Raw genomic sequence first — 17,168 nt, 5'->3', positions numbered from 1 at the left:
ATGTCACCTGTCTGCACCGTGTCCGCTCTACATGTCACCTGTCTGCACCGTGTCCGCTCTATATGTCACCTGTCTGCACCGTGTCCGCTCTGCTGCGGTACGAGCCGCCATACAGCCAGGTGAGGGGGGGGGGGGGGGCGGCGTACATCCCCGCAGATCCCACCACGGATCTAGTTTGCAAAGGCGACATCTCCTGTGGAGGAGGGAAGACAATGGGGTTTGCTGGAGAGAGGAGCAGGGCCAGAGGTCCTTCTCTCCCCGTGTACCTGCACCTGACCCCAGGACGTCTGTGCCGGTAATGACCCCCGTTCAGTCACAGCGTATCTGCTCTCTGACTGTCCCATATGGGGGTCTTTGATCCAGATCAGTAGAGAGAAAACGATCACTCTCCATCTGATCCCCTCTGACTGTCACATATGGGGGTCTGGTCGTGGCGCCAAAACGTTGTGTAACGAAGAGCTGAGGGGAGTAGAAGACGGACATCTCATAGAGGCAAACAGTGACAGGCAGCCATCTCATACATCCTCTAGAGACAGGCAGCCATCTCATACATCCTCTAGAGACAGGCAGCCATCGCATACATCCTCTAGAGACAGGCAGCCATCTCATACATCCACTGGAGACAGGCAGCCATCTCATACATCCTCTAGAGACAGGCAGCCATCTCATACATCCTCTAGAGACAGGCCATCTCATACATCCTAGAGACAGGAGCCATCTCATACATCCTCTAGAGACAGGCAGCCATCTCATCATCCTCTAGAGACAGGCAGCCATCGCATACATCCTCAGGACAGGCAGCCATCTCATACATCCTCTAGAGGACAGGCAGCCATCTCATACATCCTCTAGAGACAGGCAGCCATCTCATACATCCTCTAGAGACAGGCAGCCATCTCATACATCCTCTAGAGACAGGCAGCCATCGCATACATCCTCTAGACAGGCAAGCCATCGCATACACCTCTAGAGACAGGCCGCCATCTCATACATCCTCTAGAGACAGGCAGCCATCTCATACATCCTCTAGAGACAGGCAGCCATCTCATACATCCTCTAGAGACAGGCAGCCACTCTATTACATCCACTGGAGACAGGCAGCCATCTCATACATCCCTAGAGACAGGCAGCCACTCATACATCCTCTAGAGACAGGCAGCCATCGCATACACCTCTAGAGACAGGCAGCCATCTCATACATCCTCTAGAGACAGGCAGCCATCTCATACATCCTCTAGAGACAGCAGCCATCTCATACATCTCTAGAGACAGGCAGCCATCTCATACATCCTCTAGAGACAGGCAGCCATCTCATCCTCTAGAGACAGGCAGCCATCTCATACATCCTAGAGACCGCCCATCTCATACATCCTCTAGAGACAGGCAGCCATCGCATACATCCTCTAGAGACAGGCAGCCATCGCATACATCCTCTAGAGACAGCAGCCATCTCATACATCCTCTAGAGCAGGCAGCCATCTCATACATCCTCTAGAGACAGCAGCCATCTCATACATCCTCTAGAGACAGGCAGCCACTCATACATCCTCTAGAGAGGCACCTCTCATACTCCTCTAGAGACAGGCAGCCATCTCATACATCCTCTAGAGACAGGCAGCCATCTCATACATCCTCTAGAGACAGGCAGCCATCTATACATCCTCTAGAGACAGGCAGCCATCTCATACATCCTCTAGAGACAGGCAGCCATCTCATACATCCTCTAGAGACCAGGCAGCCATCTCATACATCCTCTAGAGACAGGCAGCCATCTCATACATCCTCTAGAGACAGGCAGCCATCTCATACATCCTCTAGAGACAGGCAGCCATCTCATACATCCTCTAGAGACAGGCAGCCATCTCATACATCCTCTAGAGACAGGCAGCCATCTCATACATCCTCTAGAGACAGGCAGCCATCTCATACATCCTCTAGAGACAGGCAGCCATCTCATACATCCTCTAGAGACAGGCAGCCATCTCATACATCCTCTAGAGACAGGCAGCCACTCATACATCCTCTAGAGACAGGCAGCCATCTCATACATCCTCTAGAGAAGGGCAGCCATCTCATACTCCTCTAGAGACAGGCAGCCATCTCATACATCCTCTAGAGGACAGGGAGCCATCTCATACCATCCTCTTAGAGCAGGGCAGCCATCTCATACATCCTCTAGAGACAGGCAGCCATCTCATACATCCTCTAGAGACAGGCAGCCATCTCATACATCCTCTAGAGACAGGCAGCCATCTCATACATCCTCTAGAGACAGGCAGCCATCTCATACATCCTCTAGAGACAGGCAGCCATCTCATACATCCTCTAGAGACAGGCAGCCATCTTATACATCCTCTAGAGACAGGCAGCCATCTCATCCTCTAGAGACAGGCAGCCATCTCATACATCCTCTAGAGACAGGGAGCCACTCATACATCCTCTAGAGACAGGCAGCCATCTCATACATCCTCTAGAGACAGGCAGCCATCTCATACATCCTCTAGAGACAGGCAGCCATCTCATACATCCTCTAGAGACAGGCAGCCATCTTATACATCCTAGAGACAGGCAGCCATCTCATCCTCTAGAGACGGCAGCCATCTCATACATCCTCTAGAGACAGGGAGCCACTCATACATCCTCTAGAGACAGGCAGCCATCTCATACATCCTCTAGAGACAGGCAGCCATCTTATACATCCACTGGAGACAGGCAGCCATCTCATACATCCTCTAGAGACAGGCAGCCATCTCATACATCCTCTAGAGACAGGCAGCCATCTCATACATCCTCTAGAGACAGGGAGCCATCTCATACATCCTCTAGAGACAGGCAGCCATCTCATACATCCTCTGGAGACAGGCAGCCATCTTATACATCCTCTAGAGACAGGCAGCCATCTCATACATCCTCTAGAGACAGGCAGCCATCTCATACATCCTCTAGAGACAGGCAGCCATCTCATACATCCTCTAGAGACAGGCAGCCATGTTCTACATCCCCTAGAAACTCCTTTTAATACATTTGTCAGTGGATTTTTAAGACTGGAGTATGAAGAGTCAGTCTTAATGAGTTTCCTCCTTGATCTAGACTGTGCTGACAAGAGATGGATGATCTGCACGCATCTTAATAACTTTGTCACATCTCAGGAAGTCTGTGCCCAGAATCTGAAATCTGCATCAACTCTGAGCAGTTTTTAGGAGTAACCTGCCTGTTTTTTGGCATCAGTAATCTTAAAATTGTTGGGCCACCTAGGCCATACCCCACTCAGATCCAGCCCCTGGATAAGCAGTCTACCATTACCGCAGTGTATAACATCCAGCCTCTAGCCGTGCAGTCTACCATTACCACAGGTGTATAACATCCAGCCTCTGGCCGTACAGTATAATCATTACTACTGGTGTATAACATCCAGCCTCTAGCCGTGCAGTCTGCCATTACCACAGTGTATAACATCCAGCCTCTAGCCGTGCAGTCTGCCATTACCACAGTGTATAACATCCAGCCTCTAGCCATGCTGTCTACCATTACCACAGTGTATAACATCCAGCCTCTAGCCGTGCAGTCTACCATTACCACAGTGTATAACATCCAGCCTCTAGCCATGCAGTCTACCATTACCACAGTGTATAACATCCAGCCTCTAGCCATGCAGTCTACCATTACCACAGTGTATAACATCCAGCCTCTAGCCATGCAGTCTACCATTACCACAGTGTATAACATCCAGCCTCTAGCCATGCAGTCTACCATTACCACAGTGTATAACATCCAGCCTCTAGCCGTGCAGTCTACCATTACCACTGGTGTATAACATCCAGCCTCTAGCCATGCAGTCTACCATTACCACAGTATATAACATCCAGCCTCTAGCCATGCAGTCCACCATTACCACAGTGTATAACATCCAGCCTCTAGCCATGCAGTCTACCATTACCACAGGTGTATAACATCCAGCCTCTAGCCGTGCAGTCTACCATTACCACAGTGTATAACATCCAGCCTCTAGCCGTGCAGTCTACCATTACCACAGTGTATAACATCCAGCCTCTAGCCATGCAGTCTACCATTACCACAGTGTATAACATCCAGCCTCTAGCCATGCAGTCTACCATTACCACAGTGTATAACATCGAGCCTCTAGCCGTGCAGTCTACCATTACCACTGGTGTATAACATCCAGCCTCTAGCCATGCAGTCTACCATTACCACAGTATATAACATCCAGCCTCTAGCCATGCAGTCCACCATTACCACAGTGTATAACATCCAGCCTCTAGCCATGCAGTCTACCATTACCACAGGTGTATAACATCCAGCCTCTAGCCGTGCAGTCTACCATTACCACAGTGTATAACATCCAGCCTCTAGCCGTGCAGTCTACCATTACCACAGTGTATAACATCCAGCCTCTAGCCGTGCAGTCTACCATTACCACAGTGTATAACATCCAGCCTCTAGCCGTGCAGTCTACCATTACCACAGTGTATAACATCCAGCCTCTGGCACACTTTCCCACATCTCCCAGGTGGCACCCCCTCGTCTCACAGAGCTTGTGGCTGGAGTCGGTGGCTCCTCTCTGTAATTCAGTGTACCTGGAAGGACTGAGGGCTGGCAGGAGGCATGAGGCGCGCTGTGGCATATGCTAGAGCGAGGTGACCCGTGTAATGATTTGCAGCCATCGCCCCCTCCCCCAGGACCCTGATAATAAGGTTAGGAGTGAGCACAATGTGCTGCAGGCTGTAATAACGATGTTATATAATGTAATCGGTTATATGACACGTCAGACGCTGCCCGCGTCTAAGTGATCGCCCCTGGCGGCCGCCATGACATGTGGAAACCCTTACAGGGATTAAGCCCATTCTGATGAAGTCATGTACGTCTCTGCTGACAACGGTGACTGACAGATAATGTGACCGCGTCCCGGCACCCGGGGTAATCAACGCCATATCCTCCTCCCCAGGAAAAAGTCACCTGCTGATAGCGGTCACACGTAACTGACACGGGTGATATAAGGTGAGGACGTCTGTACATGTGTGATATTACACGGGGGCTGCATTACATGTGTGATATTACACGGGGGGCTGCATTACATGTGATATTACACGGGGGGCTGCATTACATGTGTGATATTACACGGGGGCTGCATTACATGTGTGATATTACACGGGGGGCTGCATTACATGTGTGATATTACACGGGGGGCTGCATTACATGTGATATTACACGGGGGGCTGCATTACATGTGTGATATTACACGGGGGGCTGCATTACATGTGTGATATTACACGGGGGGCTGTATTACATGTGTGATATTACACGGGGGGCTGTATTACATGTGTGATATTACACGGGGGGCTGTATTACATGTGATATTACACGGGGGCTGCATTACATGTGTGATATTACACGGGGGGCTGCATTACATGTGTGATATTACCGGGGGGCTGCATTACATGTGATATTACACGGGGGGCTGCATTACATGTGTGATATTACACGGGGGGCTGCATTACATGTGACATTACACGGGGGGCTGTATTACATGTGTGATATTACACGGGGGCTGCATTACATGTGATATTACACGGGGGGCTGCATTACATGTGTGATATTACACGGGGGGGGGCTGTATTACATGTGTGATATTACACGGGGGGGGGGGGCTGTATTACATGTGTGACATTACACGGGGGGCTGTATTACATGTGTGACATTACACGGGGGGCTGTATTACATGTGTGACATTACACGGGGGCTGTATTACATGTGTGATATTACACGGGGGGCTGCATTACATGTAATATTACACGGGGGGCTGTATTACATGTGTGATATTACACCGGGGGCTGCATTACATGTGTTATATTACACCGGGGGCTGCATTACATGTGTTATATTACACCGGGGGCTGCATTACATGTGTTATATTACACGGGGGGCTGCATTACATGTGTGATATTACACGGGGGGCTGCATTACATTTGTGATATTACACGGGGGGCTGCATTACATGTGTGATATTACACGGGGGGCTGCATTACATGTGATATTACACGGGGGGCTGCATTACATGTGTGATATTACACGGGGGCTGGCTGCATTACATGTGTGATATTACACGGGGGGCTGTATTACATGTGTGATATTACACAGGGGGCTGTATTACATGTGATATTACACGGGGGGCTGCATTACATGTGATATTACACGGGGGGCTGTATTACATGTGTGATATTACACAGGGGGGCTGTATTACTGTGATATTACACGGGGGGCTGCATTACATGTGTGATATTACACAGGGGGCTGTATTACATGTGATATTACACGGGGGGCTGCATTACATGTGATATTACACGGGGGGCTGCATTACATGTGATATTACACGGGGGGCTGAATTACATGTGATATTACACGGGGGGCTGCATTACCATGTGTGATATTACACGGGGGGCTGCATTACATGTGTGATATTACACGGGGGGCTGTATTACATGTGATATTACACGGGGGGCTGCATTACATGTGATATTACACGGGGGGCTGTATTACATGTGTGATATTACACAGGGGGCTGTATTACATGTGATATTACACGGGGGGCTGCATTACATGTGTGATATTACACGGGGGGCTGCATTACATGTGTGATATTACACGGGGGGCTGTATTACATGTTATATTACACGGGGGTCTGTATTACATGTGTGATATTACACGAGGGGCTGCATTACATGTGATATTACACGGGGGGCTGTATTACATGTGTGATATTACACGGGGGGCTGCATTACACGTGTGATATTACACGGGCGGCTGTATTACACGTGTGATATTACACGGGGGGCTGCATTACATGTGATATTACACGGGGGGCTGCATTACATGTGATATTACACGGGGGGCTGCATTACATGTGATATTACACGCGGGGCTGCATTACATGTGATATTACACGGGGGGCTGTATTACACGTGTGATATTACACGGGGGGCTGCATTACATGTGATATTACACGGGGGGCTGCATTACATGTGTGATATTACACGGGGGCTGCATTACATGTGTTATATTACACGGGGGGCTGCATTACATGTGATATTACACGGGGGGCTGCATTACATGTGATATTACACGGGGGGCTGCATTACATGTGATATTACACGGGGGGCTGTATTACACGTGTGATATTACACGGGGGGCTGCATTACATGTGATATTACACGGGGGGCTGCATTACATGTGTGATATTACATGGGGGGCTGCATTACATGTGTGATATTACACGGGGGGCTGCATTACATGTGTGATATTACACGGGGGGCTGCATTACATGTGTGATATTACACGGGGGGCTGCATTACATGTGTGATATTACACGGGGGGCTGCATTACATGTGATATTACACGGGGGGCTGCATTACATGTGTGATATTACACAGGGGGCTGCATTACATGTGATATTACACGGGGGCTTCATTACATGTGTGATATTACACGGGGGGCTGCATTACATGTGATATTACACGGGGGGCTGCATTACATGTGATATTACACGGGGGCTGCATTACATGTGTGATATTACACGGGGGGCTGCATTACATGGTGATATTACACGGGGGGCTGCATTACATGGTGATATTACACGGGGGGCTGCATTACATGGTGATATTACACGGGGGGCTGCATTACATGGTGATATTACACGGGGGGCTGCATTACATGTGATATTACACGGGGGCTGCATTACATGTGTGATATTACACGGGGGCTGCATTACATGTGTGATATTACACGGGGGGCTGCATTACATGTGTGATATTACACGGGGGGCTGCATTACATGTGATATTACACGGGGGGCTGCATTACATGTGTGATATTACACGGGGGGCTGTATTACATGTGATATTACACGGGGGGCTGCATTACATGTGTGATATTACACAGGGGGCTGCATTACATGTGATATTACACGGGGGCTGCATTACATGTGATATTACACGGGGGGCTGCATTACATGTGATATTACACAGGTGGTCCAGCAGGTCACACGTCACCCCGTGCTGTGTGGAGGGCACAGACACAGCGGGCACCATGACACTATACTGAGCACTACAACCCCCAGCTGGAGCTCAGCCTCTGCAGTCCCCACATCACTACGACCCCCAGCTGGAGCTCAGCCTCTGCAGTCCCCATATCACTACAACCCCCAGCTGGTGCTCAGCCTCTGCAGTCCCCGCATTACTACGACCCCTGCTGCGCTCTGGCCATTACTTATGATACGCGCTAAAACACTCTGTGCTGCTCGTACCCACTGAAGCTCTGTACTAGCAGGAGCTGGTCCTGTCACGTGATCCCTGTGATTCGGCTTCTTCTACGATCACATGACACCATGGGCGCTGTCAGCCCCCGTACTGACGTCATAAAGATGGCGCTGTCCATAGTGAGGCGTGCTGTGCGGGGCCGGCTGAGCAGTGGAGTCCGCACTCTGACCGCTCACCCGCACCGTGGGGATCAGGTAAGAGCGGGGGACCGAGGTGATGGACAACTGCCCGGTCACATGATTAGTCAGATTATAACAATACTGATGGTTAGTCAGTCTGCAGAGCGCCCTCTAGTGTCAGATTATAGAACCGCTGATGGTCAGTCTGCAGAGCGCCCTCTGGTGTCAGATTATAGAACCGCTGATGGTCAGTCTGCAGAGCGCCCTCTAGTGTCAGATTATAGAACCGCTGATGGTCTGTCTGCAGAGCGCCCTCTAGTGTCAGATTATAGAACCGCTGATGGTCAGTCTGCAGAGCGCCCTCTAGTGTCAGATTATAGAACCGCTGATGGTTAGTCTGTCTGCAGAGCGCCCTCTAGTGTCAGATTATAGAACCGCTGATGGTCAGTCTGCAGAGCGCCCTCTGGTGTCAGATTATAAAACCGCTGATGGTCAGTCTGCAGAGCGCCCTCTAGTGTCAGATTATAGAACCGCTGATGGTCTGTCTGCAGAGCGCCCTCTGGTGTCAGATTATAGAACCGCTGATGGTCAGTCTGCAGAGCGCCCTCTGGTGTCAGATTATAGAACCGCTGATGGTCTGTCTGCAGAGCGCCCTCTAGTGTCAGATTATAGAACCGCTGATGGTCAGTCTGCAGAGCGCCCTCTAGTGTCAGATTATAGAACCGCTGATGGTCAGTCTGCAGAGCGCCCTCTGGTGTCAGATTATAGAACCGCTGATGGTCAGTCTGCAGAGCGCCCTCTAGTGTCAGATTATAGAACCGCTGATGGTCTGTCTGCAGAGCGCCCTCTGGTGTCAGATTATAGAACCGCTGATGGTCAGTCTGCAGAGCGCCCTCTGGTGTCAGATTATAGAACTGCTGATGGTCAGTCTGCAGAGCGCCCTCTAGTGTCAGATTATAGAACCGCTGATGGTCAGTCTGCAGAGCGCCCTCTAGTGTCAGATTATAGAACCGCTGATGGTCAGTCTGCAGAGCGCCCTCTAGTGTCAGATTATAGAACCGCTGATGGTCTGTCTGCAGAGCGCCCTCTGGTGTCAGATTATAGAACCGCTGATGGTCAGTCTGCAGCGCGCCCTCTGGTGTCAGATTATAGAACCGCTGATGGTCAGTCTGCAGAGCGCCCTCTGGTGTCAGATTATAGAACTGCTGATGGTCAGTCTGCAGAGCGCCCTCTGGTGTCAGATTATAGAACCGCTGATGGTCAGTCTGCAGAGCGCCCTCTGGTGTCAGATTATAGAACCGCTGATGTTCAGTCTGTCTGCAGAGCGCCCTCTAGTGTCATATTATAGAACCGCTGATGTTCAGTCTGCAGAGCGCCCTCTGGTGTCAGATTATAGAACCGCTGATGTTCAGTCTGTCTGCAGAGCGCCCTCTAGTGTCATATTATAGAACCGCTGATGTTCAGTCAGTCTGCAGAGCGCCCTCTAGTGTCAGATTATAGAACTGCTGATGGTTAGTCAGTCTGCAGAGCGCCCTCTGGTGTCAGATTATAGAACCGCTGATGTTCAGTCTGCAGAGCGCCCTCTGGTGTCAGATTATAGAACCGCTGATGTTCAGTCTGTCTGCACTGCCCTCTAATGTCAGGGGACCGTTCCTGCGGTATTATGGCGGGCACATATTACATGCAGTGTGGGGGCGCCGCTATCCTGTATTGAGCCCTGTACACACAGTGCCGCGTCAGTGTCTGCCCCAATCACTGCTTCATACAAACCCCCTGAAAATAAAGGGGAGACCTCTCCAGTGTTATGGGGGTCACTTCCCGAAATCCAAACCTCTGTGGGGTCAGAGGCCGCGGAGCACACGTGTGTGGGGGAGGGGTCTCTGCTCACCACTTCCATCATCCTCATTAATCACCCCTATTATGTTCAGTCACTCCAGTGTCAGCGTCCTGCAGCTCAGGGGGAAGCGGCCCATTTATCTTCCCTGTCAGGGAGACCGCGGGGGGTGCGCCATACTGACCGCTCAGCGCTAACGGTATCTGTATCACTGTGTTATCTGTGGTGTTACATAGGACTGCAGGTGACATCTACTACATTACCTGTACTCAGAGAGCTATGGCTGTGGTGTTACATAGGACTGCAGGTGACATCTACTACATTACCTGTACTCAGAGAGCTATGGCTGTGGTGTTACATAGGACTGCAGGTGACATCTACGGCATTATCTGTACTCGGAGAGCTAACACTGTGTTATCTGTGGTGTTACATAGGACTGCAGACGACATGTACTACATTATCTATACACAGGGAACTATCACTGTGTTATCTGTGGTGTTACATAGGACTGCAGACGACATGTACTACATTATCTATACACAGGGAACTATCACTGTGTTATCTGTGGTGTTACATAGGACTGCAGGTGACAGCTCTCCGAGTACAGATAATGTAGTAGATATCACTGTGTTATCTGTGGTGTTACATAGGACTGCAGGTAGTATCTGTCATATGTATGGTGCCTCAGTTTCTCCTCCGCCATTTCAGAGCCCCGCCCCTCGCGTCTTTTCTGGGATCCAGCCCACCGGGATCCCCCACCTGGGTAACTACCTGGGGGCGCTGCAGAGCTGGGTGAGCCTGCAGGAGGAGTTCGGCTCGGTTCTGTACAGCATTGTGGACCTGCACTCCATCACTGTCCCCCAGGACCCGGACACCCTGCGGAGGAGCGTGCTGGACATGGCCGCCTGCCTGTTGGCATGTGGGGTGAACCCTGACAAGAGCTGCCTCTTCCAGCAGTCCCAGGTTAGTACATGTCATGTAAGCTGCAGATCTATATATCGCTGGCGGCCATGATGCGGGGGAGGGGGTTCTGATCTCATATGGATTCCCTTCTATCCTCCAGGTCCCGGAGCATGCCGAGCTCGGATGGATTCTGAGCTGTCTGACCTCAATGCCACGGCTCCGCCATCTGCCGCAGTGGAAGGTCAGTGGCTGGGAAAGCCGGATGTCTAGTTACTGCCAGAGCTGCATTTAGAATCCTGCTACATCGTGTCCTACTCCAGTCACAGCCAGAGCTGCATTCACAGTAGTCTTTTCCTATGTAAGACTGCCACGAATCTCCCACAGTGCGACACCAGTGAGCTCGCTCCACACAACAAACCAGCGAGGGGAGATGACCGGAGACTACCTGAGAGAGAACTGGAAACCAGTGTGAATGCAGCTCTGGATGTGACTGGAGTATATGGTAAAATCAGTGCAGACCTGAGGCTTTTCCTTGATTTACAGATGAAAAGTCAGAGCCAGAAGAACGAGGGGAGCGTCGGGCTCTTCATCTATCCTGTGCTGCAGGTGGCGGATATCCTGCTCTACCAGTAAGTGACGGTGGTAGGAATTCTATGGGGGCTAGCCCCACGTCTGGTCTCACCGCCCCTGGGTATGGCTCTTTTCACTTGTCATGTAGAATTTCATTCTGCCCTGAAACGCGTCAGGTCAATGTCGATTTCAGGCTGTGATGTAATAAAGGGAATAGAACTAAGGGTCATGTGACCCAAAATGCGTAATGGTTTTAGACAATAGGTTACTGAAGGCCATTTCAGTCCGAAACGCATCGGCACATTGCTGACTTCATCCTGTAATAAAGAAGTAGCGACAAACCGGGCCCAGCCTGAAATGCATCTGCTTATTGTGGCTCTAAAAACACGTCAAAGTAGTAGCAGCCGTCAGGGGCGGGCGGAACCCGGAACGCGTCTGCTGATTGGTGTATTAATGATTATAATGGATTAAGATGAATTTGTTTTACTAAAGGGAATCTGTCACCCGACATGAGCAGCGCCCTGTGTTCTCCCGCTGTCAGCGCTCAGAGCTGTGCTGTAAGACATTGTCAGGGCTGCCGCGCATGCGCAAACTGCAGAGCTCCGAGTGCTCGGGGAAGCAGGACTCTGATTACTGTACATAATAGTCCCAAATCTGGGCAACCGATTCCCTTTAAGGGCCTTATTAGTGGTTCTAGGTGATGTAGTGTAGCTTTAGGATGAAATAATAATCCATACTGGTACACGGTATAATAATTCCTACTGGTATGCGGTATAATAATTCCTACTGGTATGCGGTATAATAATTCCTACTGGTATGGGGTATAATAATCCCTACTGGTATGGGGTATAATAATCCATACTGGTACACGGTATAATAATTCCTACTGGTATGCGGTATAATAATTCCTACTAGTATACGGTATAATAATTCCTACTGGTATGCGGTATAATAATTCCTACTGGTATACGGTATAATAATCCCTACTGGTATGCGGTATAATAATCCCTACTGGTATGCGGTATAATAATTCCTACTGGTATGCGGTATAATAATTCCTACTGGTATGCGGTATAATAATTCCTACTGGTATACGGTATAATAATCCCTACTGGTATACGGTATAATAATCCCTACTGGTATACGGTATAATAATCCCTACTGGTATGCGGTATAATAATTCCTACTGGTATGCGGTATAATAATCCCTACTGGTATGGGGTATAATAATCCCTACTGGTATGGGGTATAATAATCCCTACTGGTATACGGTATAATAATCCCTACTGGTATACGGTATAATAATCCCTACTGGTATACGGTATAATAATCCCTACTGGTATGCGGTATAATAATCCCTACTGGTATGCGGTATAATAATTCCTACTGGTATGGGGTATAATAATGCCTACTGGTATGGGGTATAATAATGCCTACTGGTATGCGGTATAATAATCCCTACTGGTATACGGTATAATAATCCCTACTGGTATACGGTATAATAATCCCTACTGGTATACGGTATAATAATCCCTACTGGTATACGGTATAATAATCCCTACTGGTATACGGTATAATAATGCCTACTGGTATGGGGTATAATAATGCCTACTGGTATACGGTATAATAATCCCTACTGGTATGGGGTATAATAATGCCTACTGGTATGGGGTATAATAATGCCTACTGGTATGGGGTATAATAATGCCTACTGGTATGGGGTATAATAATGCTTACTGGTATGGGGTATAATAATGCCTACTGGTATGGGGTATAATAATGCCTACTGGTATGGGGTATAATAATGCCTACTGGTATGGGGTATAATTCTCCCTACTGGTATGGGGTATAATTCTCCCTACTGGTATGCGGTATAATTCTCCCTACTGGTATGCGGTATAATTCTTCCTACTGGTATGCGGTATAATTCTTCCTACTGGTATGCGGTATAATTCTTCCTACTGGTATGCGGTATAATTCTTCCTACTGGTATGCGGTATAATTCTTCCTACTGGTATGCGGTATAATTCTTCCTACTGGTATGCGGTATAATAATTCATACTGGTATACGGTACACTGGAGGGAATGTCATTGTTGTATTCTTGCGGTGTGTATATATGGAATAATTTATTTCCGGTAAAGTCCATTGTGATCAGCGTGTGATACAGTAATGAGACGGCTCAGGCCGAGCCATTGTCTTGTGATGTAGGGAGCTGCTCTTCTGTACAGACAGCGGGATCCGGTGCCTCTGCGTGGTTATAATGTCCGCTCTCCGTATGTGACAGGTCCACGCACGTTCCAGTCGGCGATGACCAGGCCCAGCACTTGGAGCTGACGCAGGATGTGGCGCGGATCTTCAACAACCAATACGGAGAATTCTTCCCCATCCCCCGAGCTCTGATGAGTAAGTGACGGCCATTGCTTAGGTGGGGGTGCGGGGGGGGGGGGGGTAGTTTAATCAGTATCTGGGAAAGCTGGGTGACCTTGCATCTTCCCAGGAGCGATGCGTCCTCCCAAACTGTGGGGAAAGCTGGGTGACCTCGCCAGGGTAAGACATAAGATGGGGTTCCTGACCTCACGATGTGTGAACTGTTTTCAGGCAGCGCCAAGAAGATCCGCTCCCTCCGAGACCCTTTGGTGAAGATGTCAAAATCGGACCCTCAAACCCTGGCCACCGTGCGGCTGACGGACACCCCGGATGAAATAGTCCTGAAATTCCGCAAAGCTGTGACGGACTGCACCTCGGAGGTGACCTATGACCCTGAAAGGCGACCGGGCGTCTCCAACCTGGTGGCTATCCACAGTGCGGTGAGCGGCCTCACCCCCGAGGAGCTGGTGCGGCAGAGCCGCGGACTGGAGACCGCGCAGTACAAGCTGGTAGTGGCAGAGGCGGTGATCGCCCACCTGACGCCCATCCGCAAGGAGTTTCAACGACTCAGGGGGGATACAGGGTTTCTCACAGAGGTGCTGACCCGCGGGACTCATGCGGCGCGGGAGGTGGCCACTCCTGTATATGACACGGTCTGCAGGATGGTCGGGCTGAGGTGACAACGCCCCACTGCACTCCCACCCCGCGGCCTGTCCGCTCCTACACCAGTGAAACATTATACAATTAGTTCTGCAACTTTCTAATTCCTTTTGCTTTTTTTTAAGGATCTCTGCTTCCTGTCGGTGAATGGGAAAATTAATTGTTTACATCCAGAGGCTGAAATCTCGTCCTGCTCGAGTAGCTGAGCGTTTGTTACAGTGTAGAGACCACTGCTGGTGAGGGGAACAACCTTCACCTGTACTGATACATTGTAACAAGCTGCCCTGCTGTGTGAGCAGCACTGGGTCGTCACATGGTTTAGGCTGCTGTGGACAATGCCTCCACTCAATTTTTAGAGATCCTATGAGTGACAGCAAGCAGAGCTCTTGAAGATGGTGAGGAATTCAAACACTATGAGAAAGTTGTTGGTCTTTTCACCATGAAATGTACAGTGGAGTCAAGATGGTCTTGGAACAGAATGGCCCTTGTAGTGCAGACCTGGACTACTCCTCCCATCATCCGCTGGATGCACATCTGTCTCCAGACAATGGTAATATCCCTGCATACACTTTACAATGTATTTTTATATTGTAAAAATCCTGTTAATCTGCCCCTCAGGCAATGAGATTAATGGCGGATTATTAACCATTCCGAACCATCGGATGGCTCGGGGGTCAGTTGTTTCTCTGCGGCTCGCGTCACACACACGGATTTGTGGCCGTTTTTTGAGCCGAAGCGAGAGATAAAGGACGGACGTCTGATTCTCCAACCTCCGGCTCAGTGATTATATAACGTAAAGGCGTCAGGGGGAGGGATGGCTTCCGCTCAGTCAGGAACATTCTGGATTATTGGACATTTCTGTAAAAGATAAATAAACCAATAAATGTAATGAGACCATGAAACATCTAGAACGAGTCTGTGTAAACGGTGGATCCACGGGGTCCATACATTACTGATCCTGGGTTATATCCTGTATTATACTCCAGAGCTGCGCTCACTATTCTGCTGGTGCAGTCACTGTGTACATACATTACTTATGCTGTACTGATCCTGAGTTACATCCTGTATTATACCCCAGAGCTGCACTCACTATTCTGCTGGTGCAGTCACTGTGTACATACATTACTTATGCTGTACTGATCCTGAGTTACATCCTGTATTATACCCCAGAGCTGCACTCACTATTCTGCTGATGCAGTCACTGTGTACATACATTACTTATCCTGTACTGATCCTGAGTTACATCCTGTATTATACTCCAGAGCTGCACTCACTATTCTGCTGGTGCAGTCACTGTGTACATACATTACTTATCCTGTACTGATCCTGAGTTACACCCTGTATTATACTCCAGAGCTGCAGTCACTATTCTGCTGGTGCAGTCACTGTGTACATACATTACTTATGCTGTACTGATCCTGAGTTACATCCTGTATTATACCCCAGAGCTGCACTCACTATTCTGCTGGTGCAGTCACTGTGTACATACATTACTTATGCTGTACTGATCCTGAGTTACATCCTGTATTATACCCCAGAGCTGCACTCACTATTCTGCTGATGCAGTCACTGTGTACATACATTACTTATCCTGTACTGATCCTGAGTTACATCCTGTATTATACTCCAGAGCTGCACTCACTATTCTGCTGGTGCAGTCACTGTGTACATACATTACCTCTCCTGTACTGATCCTGAGTTACATCCTGTATTATACTCCAGAGCTGCACTCACTATACTGCTGGTGGAGTTACTGTGTACATACATTACTTATCCTGTACTGATCCTGGGTTATATCCTGTATTATACTCCAGAGCTGCACTCACTATTCTGCTGGTGCAGTCACTGTGTACATACATTACTTATCCTGTACTGATCCTGAGTTACATCCTGTATTATACTCCAGAGCTGCACTCACTATTCTGCTGGTGCAGTCACTGTGTACATACATTACTTATCCTGTACTGATCCTGAGTTGCATCCTGTATTATACTCCAGAGCTGCACTCACTATTCTGCTGGTGCAGTCACTGTGTACATACATTACTTATCCTGTACTGATCCTGAGTTACATCCTGTATTATACTCCAGAGCTGCACTCACTATTCTGCTGGTGCAGTCACTGTGTACATACATTACTTATCCTGTACTGATCCTGAGTTACATCCTGTATTATACTCCAGAGCTGCACTCACTATTCTGCTGGTGGAGTCACTGTGTACATACATTACTTATCCTGTACTGATCCTGAGTTACATCCTGTATTATACCCCAGAGCTGCACTCACTATTCTGCTGATGCAGTCACTGTGTACATACATTACTTATCCTGTACTGATCCTGAGTTACATCCTGTATTATACTCCAGAGCTGCACTCACTATTCTG

The 17,168-nt window shown here is 49.1% G+C and overlaps 1 protein-coding gene across 1 annotated transcript; it reads left to right on the top strand.

Annotated features, from left to right (window-relative positions):
• Positions 1–8,419: 8,419 nt before the first annotated feature.
• On the top strand, positions 8,420–15,671 carry WARS2 (tryptophanyl tRNA synthetase 2, mitochondrial). Its single transcript, XM_044272920.1, has 6 exons — positions 8,420–8,523; positions 10,991–11,245; positions 11,346–11,426; positions 11,729–11,814; positions 14,041–14,159; positions 14,355–15,671. Exons 1-6 carry the CDS (start codon positions 8,434–8,436, stop codon positions 14,801–14,803), a joined length of 1,080 nt encoding a protein of 359 aa, XP_044128855.1. The 5' UTR covers positions 8,420–8,433; the 3' UTR covers positions 14,804–15,671.
• Positions 15,672–17,168: the final 1,497 nt, after the last annotated feature.

This window comes from Bufo gargarizans, unplaced genomic scaffold (assembly GCF_014858855.1).
Source record: "Bufo gargarizans isolate SCDJY-AF-19 unplaced genomic scaffold, ASM1485885v1 fragScaff_scaffold_228_pilon, whole genome shotgun sequence".
Lineage (NCBI taxonomy): Eukaryota > Metazoa > Chordata > Amphibia > Anura > Bufonidae > Bufo > Bufo gargarizans.
The sequence above is the reverse complement of the archived record's forward strand: the minus strand, read 5'-3'. Positions and strand labels throughout refer to the sequence as shown.

Coding starts and splice junctions, on each gene's coding strand:
- WARS2 (XM_044272920.1), top strand. CDS start 8,434: ATGGCGCTGTCCATAGTGAGGCGTGCTGTGCGGGGCCGGCTGAGCAGT. Junction 8,524..10,990: donor ACCCGCACCGTGGGGATCAG/GTAAGAGCGGGG, acceptor CCGCCATTTCAG/AGCCCCGCCCCTCGCGTCTT. Junction 11,427..11,728: donor GCCATCTGCCGCAGTGGAAG/GTCAGTGGCTGG, acceptor CTTGATTTACAG/ATGAAAAGTCAGAGCCAGAA.